Source organism: Calidris pugnax, unplaced genomic scaffold (genome assembly GCF_001431845.1).
Source record: "Calidris pugnax isolate Ruff unplaced genomic scaffold, ASM143184v1 scaffold237, whole genome shotgun sequence".
Classification (NCBI taxonomy): Eukaryota; Metazoa; Chordata; class Aves; order Charadriiformes; family Scolopacidae; genus Calidris; species Calidris pugnax.
The window spans coordinates 990,542-999,216 of record NW_015090985.1 but is presented as its reverse complement, the minus strand read 5'-3'; the positions used below and the strand labels follow the sequence as shown (position 1 = coordinate 999,216).

The following is an 8,675-nucleotide window of genomic DNA, read 5'->3' as shown; positions in this document are numbered from 1 at the left end:
GGGACATCCATAGGGGTGTGAGCATAGCTATAGGGGGGAGCACAGCTATAGGGTGTGAGCACAGCTATAGGGTGTGAGCACAGCCATAGGGGGGAGCACAGCCATAGGGGGGAGCACAAATATAGGGTGTGAGCACAGCCATAGGGGGGAGCACAGCTATAGGGGGGAGCACAGCTAAAGGGGGGAGCAGAGCTATAGGGGTGTGAGCACAGCTATAGGGGGGAGCACAGCTATAGGGGTGTGAGCACAGCTATAGGGTGTGAGCACAGCTATAGGGGTGTGAGCATAGCTATAGGAGTGTGAGCATAGCTATAGGGCTGAGCACAGCTACAGGGGTATGAGTACACCTATAGACGTGAGTACAGCTATAGGGGCTGTGAGCACAGCTATAGGGTGCGAGTACAGCTATAGGGGTGAAAACAGCTATAGGGGGTGTGCACAGCTTTAGAGGTGTACAGGGACAGGGTGAGCACAGCTATAGGGGTCTGAGCACAGCTATAGGGGTCTGAGCACAGCTGTGGGGGTGTGAGCACAGCTATAGGGTGTGAGCAAAGCTATAGGGCTGTGAGCACAGCTATAGGGTGCGAGTACAGCTATAGTGGTGTGAGTACAGCTATAGGGGCTGTAAGCACAGGGGTGTGCACAGCTATACTGGGTGTGCATAAGCGCAGAGGGGTGTGCACAGTCACATGTGTGTATACAAGCATAGATAGGTGTGCACAAGCATGGAGGGGTGTGCACGGACACAGGGGTGTGAGTGTGAGTGTGAGCACAAGCACACATGGGTGTGCACATGCATAGAGGCGTACACACACACACACACACACCCCACCGGTTGTCACTTACCCCCGGCAGCGTCTTCTGCTCGTGCAGGGCGCTCTGCGCCTTCAGGGCCGAGTCGCGGGCGCAGTAGGTGAGAAAGGCACAGCCTGCAGAGATGGGGAGACGGGGTCAGTGTCCGGCCCCACACCACCCCAAAGCCCCGGGCAGGCAGGGAGCCCGCACGCCAGCTGCTGGGGGGCTGGGGCATCTCAGCAGCCTGGCACCAAGCACCCCGGCACCCCGGCACCGTAGCATCCAGCACCCCAGCACCCTGGCACTCGACACCTTGGCATCCAGCACCCCAGCACCCTGGCACTCGACACCTTGGTATCCAGCACCCCGGCACCCTGGCAGCCTGGTACCTTGGCATCCAGCAGCCCAGCGCCCTGGCACTCTGACATTCAGCACCATGGCACCCTGGTACCTTGGCACCCTGGCACCTTGGCACCCTGGCATTCTGACATCCAGCACCATGGCATCTGGGCACCTTGGTATTCATCACCCTGGCACCTTGGAATCCTGGGTACCTTGGCATCCAGCACCCCAGCGCCCTGGCATTCTGACATCCAGCACCAACAGCTATAGGGTGCGAGTACAGCTATAGGGGTGAAAACAGCTATAGGGGGTGTGCACAGCTTTAGAGGTGTACAGGGACAGGGTGAGCACAGCTATAGGGGGTGTGCACAGCTATAGGGGTCTGAGCACAGCTGTAGGGGTATTAGTACAGCTGTGGGTTGTGAGTACAGCTATAGGGGCTGTAAGCACAGGGGTGTGCACAGCTATACTGGGTGTGCATAAGCGCAGAGGGGTGTGCACAGTCACATATGTGTGTATACAAGCATAGATGGGTGTGCACAAGCATGGAGGGGGGTGCACGGACACAGGGGGGTGAGTGTGAGCACGAGCACACATGGGTGTGCAAAAGCAGAGAGGGGTGTGCACAAGCACAGGGGTGTGAGCACAAACAGAGAGGGGTGTGCACAGTCACATAACTGTGTATACAAGCATAGATGGGTGCACAAGCATGGAGGGGTGTGCACAGACACAGGGGTGTGAGTGTGAGCACGAGCACACATGGGTGTGCACATGCATAGAGGGGTGTGCACAAGCACAGGGGTGTGAGCACAAGCAGAGAGGGGTGTGCACAGGCACAGGGGGTGTGCACAGACGCAGGGGTGTGAGCATGGCTCACACGTGCACACCTGTGCTCACCCACTCTGGGGGTGCAGGGGGAGAAGCGAGCAGCCACACACCTCGCACACGCGTGTGTACACACAGGGGTGTGCACGATGGGAAGGAGGCGACCAAGCACCCCGGCACCCCGGCACCGTAGCATCCAGCACCCCAGCACCCTGGCACTCGACACCTTGGCATCCAGCACCCCAGCACCCTGGCACTCGACACCTTGGTATCCAGCACCCCGGCACCCTGGCAGCCTGGTACCTTGGCATCCAGCAGCCCAGCGCCCTGGCACTCTGACATTCAGCACCATGGCACACTGGTACCCTGGCATTCTGACATCCAGCACCATGGCATCTGGGCACCTTGGTATTCATCACCCTGGCACCTTGGCATCCTGGGTACCTTGGCATCCAGCACCCCAGCGCCCTGGCATTCTGACATCCAGCACCATGGCACCTGGGCACCTTGATATTCATCACCCTGGCACCTTGGCACCCTGGTACTTGGCATGCAGCACCCCAGCACCCTGGCATTCTGACATCCAGCACCAGGGCACCCTGGTACCCTGGCACCTTGGCATCCTGGTACCTTGGCATCCAGCACCCCAGCGCCCTGGCACTCTGACATCCAGCACCATGGCACCCTGGTACCTTGGCATCCTGGTACCCTGGCATCCAGCACCCTGGCACTCTGACATCCAGCACCATGGCACCCAGGCACCTTGGTATCCAGCACCCCGGCACTCTGGCACTCTGATATCCAGCACCCTGGCACTCAACACCTTGGTACGTTGCCACCTTGGCACCCTGGCATCCATCACCCTGGTACCCTGGCATCCTGGTACCTTGACATCCAGCACCAGGGCACCCGGACACCTTGGCATCCAGCATCCTGGCACCCTGACGTCTGGAACCCAGGCATCCTGGCACCCAGCATTCTGGCACCCTGGCAGTCAGCACCCCAGCGCCCTGGCACTCAAAACCTTGGTATCTTGGCATCCAGCGCCCCAGAGCCCTGCCACTTGACTCCCTGGTACCTTGGCATCCACCACCCTGGCATCCTGGTACCTTGACATGCAGCACCCCAGCACCCTGGCACTCTGACATCCAGCACCATGGCACCCAGGCACCTCGGTATCCAGCACCCCAGCACTCTGGCACTCTGATATCCAGCACCCTGGCACTCAACACCTTGGCACCTTAGCATCCAGCACCCTGGTACCCTGGCACCCTGGCACTCTGACATCCAGCACCATGGCACCCGGGCACCTTGGCATCCAGCACCCTGGTATCCTGGCATCCTGGTACTCTGCAACCAGAACCCTGGCACCATGGTAACCAGCACCTTGGCATCCTGGCACTCTGACATCCAGCACCCTGGTATCCTGGCATCCTGGTACCCTGGCACTGTAGCATCCAGCACCCTGGTATCCTGGCATCCTGGTACCCTGGCACTGTAGCATCCAGCACCCTGGTATCCTGGCATCCTGGTACCCTGGCACTGTAGCATCCAGCACCCTGGTATCCTGGCATCCTGGTACCCTGGCACTGTAGCATCCAGCACCCTGGTATCCTGGCATCCTGGTACCCTGGCACTGTAGCATCCAGCACCCTGGTATCCTGGCATCCTGGTACCCTGGCACTGTAGCATCCAGCACCCTGGTATCCTGGCATCCTGGTACCCTGGCACTGTAGCATCCAGCACCCTGGTATCCTGGCATCCTGGTACCCTGGCACTGTAGCATCCAGCACCCTGGTATCCTGGCATCCTGGTACCCTGGCACTGTAGTATCCAGCACCCTGGCATCCTGGTACCCTGGCATTCTGGCAATCTGACATCCAGCACCATGGCTCCCAGGCACCTTGGCATCCTGGCACTCTGACATCTGGCACCCAGGCATCCTGCCACCCTGGCATCTAGCACACTGGTACCCTGGCATCCAGCACCCTGACATCCAACACACTGCTACCCAGCAGCCCAGCACCCTGGCATCCAGCACACTGGCATCTTGGCACCCTGGCATCCAGCACCCAGCACACCTCCATCCTGGCACCCTGGCAATCTGACATCCAGCACACCGGCACTCTGGCATCCTGGTACCTTGGAATGTTGGCATCCAGCACCCAGCACACTCGCATCCTGGCACCCTGGCATCCTGGAATGCTGACATCTTGGTACCCTGGCACACGGCACCCTGGCATCCAGCACCTTGACACCCTGGCATCCAGCACACTGGTACCTTGGTACATTGGCACTCAGCACCCTGGCATCCTGGTACTCTGACATCTGGTACCCAGGCATCCTGGCACCCAGCATTCTTGGCACCCTGGCATCCAGAACCCTGCTACCCTGGCATCCTGGCAACCAGAACCCTGGCACCATGGTAACCAGCACTTGGCATCCTGGCATGCTGGCACGCTGACATCCAGCACCCTGGCACCCTGGCATCCAGCAACCTGGTACCCTGGCATCCTGGCAACCAGAACCCCGGCACCATGGTAACCAGCACCTTGGCATCCTGGCACGCTGGCACACTGACATCCGGCACCCTGGCATCCAGCAACCTGGTACCCTGGCATCCTGGCACCTTGGCTCTGACATCCAGTACACTGGCACCTTGGCATCCAGCGACCTGGTACCTTAGCACCCACCACCCTGGCACCCTGGCATCCAGCACCCTGGTACCCTGGAATCCACCACCTTGGCACCCTGGCATCCAGCACCCTGGCACCCAGCACCTTGGCACCCTGGCACCCAGCACCCAGGCACCCAGCACCCAGGTGGGTACCACCACCAGCAGGGCCAGAGCTCATCCCCAAAACCAGCTGGGAGATCTTGACACAAAAGAGCTGGAGCCGCGGGAGGAAGGAGGGAGGAAGGCAAGAGCGGGCAGCGAGGCTGGCAGTGCCCGGGCAGCAGCGCTCCGGCCCCCAGCTCCAGGGAATGCCGCAGGCGAAGCCCTCCAGGCAGCGGATCTCCAGGCATCCAGGCCACGCATCCCTGCTGGCTGCCACCGCTCCTCCCAAAACCAGCTGGGAGATCTTGACACAAAAAAGCTGGAGCTGCACCCAGCACCTTGGCACCCTGGCACCCAGCACCCAGGCACCCAGCACCCAGGTGGGTACCACCACCAGCAGGGCACCTTGGCACCCTGGCATCCAGCACCCTGGCACCCAGCACCTTGGCACCCTGGCACCCAGCACCCAGGCAACCTGACACCCAGCACCCAGGTGGGTACCGCCACCAGCGGGACCAGAGCTCATCCCCAAAACCAGCTGGGAGATCTTGACACAAAAAAGCTGGAGCTGCAGGAGGAAGGAGGGAGGAAGGCAAGAGCGGGCAGCGAGGCTGGCAGTGCCCGGGCAGCAGCGCTCCGGCCCCCAGCTCCAGGGAATGCCGCAGGCGAAGCCCTCCAGGCAGCGGATCTCCAGGCATCCAGGCCACGCATCCCTGCTGGCTGCCACCGCTCCTCGCGGCCCCGAGCATCCTCCTCCTCCTCCTGGGGATGAGGCCGGTGTGGCGAAGGCGCTCTGGCTCATCCGACATCACGGCGCTTCGGGAATCGGGAATCCGCCTGGGGCGAGGTTTTCCCACGCTGACTCACGCTGCCGAGCCGCTCGCTCTCCCTCCCGGAGCTGGCGGCGACGAGCGAGTCCTGGAGATGGGCTCCGGGGCCTCTCCCCTCCCCGTCCCCTCCGCGTCCCCCTGCTCCCGCTGCGCCGCTCCCTCCCCGAGGGCTCCCCCCACGATTTGCCGGGGTCACATCCAAAAGCCTCTGAAAGTGATATTAAAACAGCAGCAAAACAGTTTCCCTTCAACAAAGTAAATATTTAATGAATAAAATTGACATTGATGCATTTTTAATATTGGCACAATTAAATCCGCCAGCTGATTAAGTATTAATAACTCTTAATAAGTACAATCAGCGTGCCTGGGAAGGGAGGGAGGGCGGCAGCGGGGCGGGGGGACGCCGAGGGATGGGGTCCCTCGCCCTCCTCGGGGTGTTGGGGACATCTGCCCTCACGGAGAGCAAGGAGAGATCCCTCCCAGTGAAGCACCAGCCCCGCTGCGGGCGGGAAGGGGAGGTCAGCGCAGCGGCTCGCGTCAGCCCCGCTGCCATTTCCAGTGTTTACCATCCGCAATCAAGTCGGCTTCCTCCTCTCCGCTCCTTTTCTCTCCCTTGGTTTTTTTTTTTTTTCCTTTTCCCCTTTCCCCCTGAAGGCGACGACGTGGATGGTGCCCGGGTGCTCGGGAGAAGTCCGGAGGGCCGGCGCAGGAGCAGTCCCGCTCCGGAGGCTGGCCGGGAGGAAGGATGTTGTCCAAATTACAGGAGCGTCTGCAATTAAATCACGTGTCTGGGCCGCAGCAGTTGAAGCCCGTGCGGGAGGAAGCTCCAAGGGGGCCTGGCAAGGTGTGAATCCTGTTTATTTGAGGCACGCAAGCACCTTCGGAGGCACCTGGAGGCGTTTCAGAGGCCACGAGTGCCAAGAACGATGGAGTCCGGGCAGCTGCCCCATGGCCAAAGGGCACGGAGACGGCGGCGGCTGCAAGCGCCAAGTTTCGGCTTCCCAGAAAGTCCTGGCGAGGAGGGTGATTCCCGCAGCACGGGGCTGGGTGACAGCACGTGGAGGAGCCTGACATCCCGTCTGGATGACACCCGGGGTGTCCGGCACCGCGGACCCCCAGATCACAGGTGGGGGATTCCGTGAAGACCTCGGTGGAGCAGGAGTGGAGCCCCTCAGGGCACCGCTGCTCGGGGTGCTGGGACGCCAGCCAGGCCAGCAGCGAGCCTGGTCCTGCCAGGTCACAGGGGCCCGGGACACGGTGCGGGCAGGTGGGTGTCCCCCATCCGCAGTGGGTTCCTGTATCCCAGGTGGGTGCCTCCATTCTAGGGGTTCTTCAAGTCCAGAGGTGCCCAAAACTCATCTGGGTGCCCGATGCCACTCGAGAGGTGTCCCCAACCCAAGCGGTGCCCAGAACGCTGGTGGGGTGTTCCCCAGTCGGACAGCAGTTCCCAACCCCAGGTGGGTGTCTCCATCCCAGGGGTACATCCACCTTCGACCAGTGCCTCCACCTCAGGGGTACCCCAAACTTAGGGGTGCCCCACCTTAGGTGTTTCCCACCTCAAGTGTACCCCACTCCAGGGGTGCTCCATACCAGGATGCCCCATACCAGGGTGCCCCCACATCAGAGGTACCCCGTACCAGTGTGACCCATACCAGGGTGTCCCGTAATGGGGTGTCCCCACTTCAGGGGCATCTTCACCTCAGGGGTGCCCCATATTGAGATGCCTGATCCTGGGGTACCTCCACTTCAAGAGTACCCCGCCTCAGGGGTTCCTCGGTCTCAGGGTGCCCCACCTGAAGGGTGCCCCCAGCTCAGGGGTACCTTCACCTCAGGGGTATCCCCACCTCAGGGATCCCCCAACCTCATGGGTATCTCCAGATCAGGGGTACCTCACCTCCCATACCTGGGTGCCCCACCTCAGCAGTGCCATCACCTCAGGAGTGCCCCCTCCTCAGAGGTGCCACATGCCAGGGTGTTCCATCCCAGGGGTACTTCCAGACCATGGGTGTTCCACCTCAGGGTGTCCCACCTGAGAGGTACCCCTGCCTTGAGGGTACCTCACCTCAGTGTCCCACCTCAGAGGTGCCCCACACCTGAGTATCCCCACCTCAGGGTGTCCTACTTGAGGGGGTACCCCCACCTGAGGACGCCCCATCTCAGGGCCATTCCCCATATCTGGCTGCTCCACCTCCGGGTGTCCCCTACTCCAGGGCTTCCCACCTCAGGGCACCCCAACTCAGAGCATCCCACCTGAGGGGTACCTGCACCTCAGGGTGCCTCATCTCAGGGTATACCCCACCTCACGGTGCTCCACCTCAGGGTGCTCCACTTCAGGGTACCCCCACCTCACGGTGCTCCACTTCAGGGGTACCCACATCTCAAGCTGTCCCACCTCAGGGTGTCCCATCTCAGGGGTACCCGCACCTCAGGGTGTCTCACCTCAGAGTATCCCCCACCTCAGGATGACCCACCTGAGGGGTACCCCCATCTCAGGGTGCTCCACCTCAGGGGTACCCACACTTCAGGGTGTCCCATCTCAGGGGTACCCACACCTCAGGCCATCCCACCTCAGGCTGTCCCACCTCAGGCTGTCCCATCTCAGAGTGCCTCACCTCAGGGTGGTCCACCTCAGGGTGGTCCACCTCAGGGGTACCTGCACCTTAGGGTGCTCCACCTCAGGGTATCCCCTACCTCAGGGTATCCCCTACCTCAGGGTGCTTCACCTCAGAAGTGGCCCATACCTGGGTGTACCATCTCAGAGGTACCCACACCTCAGGCCGTCCCATCTCAGGATGCCTCAGCTCAGGGTACCCGCACCTCAGGGTGCTCCACCTCAGGGTATCCCCCGCCACAGGCCATCCCACCTCAGGGTGCTCCACCTCAGGGTATCCCCCGCCACAGGCCATCCCACCTCAGGGTGCTCCACCTCAGGGTACCCACACCTCAGGGTGCTCCACCTCGGGGTATCCCCCACCTCAGGCTGTCCCACCTCAGGGTGCTCCACCTCGGGGTACCCCCACCTCAGGGTACCCCCCACCTCGGGGTGCCTCACCTCAGAGGTGGCCCACACCTGGGTGCCCCACCTCAGGCCGCCCCTCCGCCGG

General features: G+C 61.7%; 1 protein-coding gene across 4 annotated transcripts in view; it reads right to left on the bottom strand.

The window, feature by feature from the left end:
* Window positions 1-8,675, bottom strand: part of CELF6 (CUGBP, Elav-like family member 6) — a 26,524-nt gene that overhangs the window by 17,430 nt on the left and 419 nt on the right. For all 4 annotated transcript variants that reach the window (XM_014953852.1, XM_014953854.1, XM_014953855.1 and 1 more), the window contains exon 2: window positions 847-929. In XM_014953852.1, coding sequence (XP_014809338.1) covers window positions 847-929 — 83 coding nt within the window. The remainder of the gene's footprint in view (window positions 1-846; window positions 930-8,675) is intronic.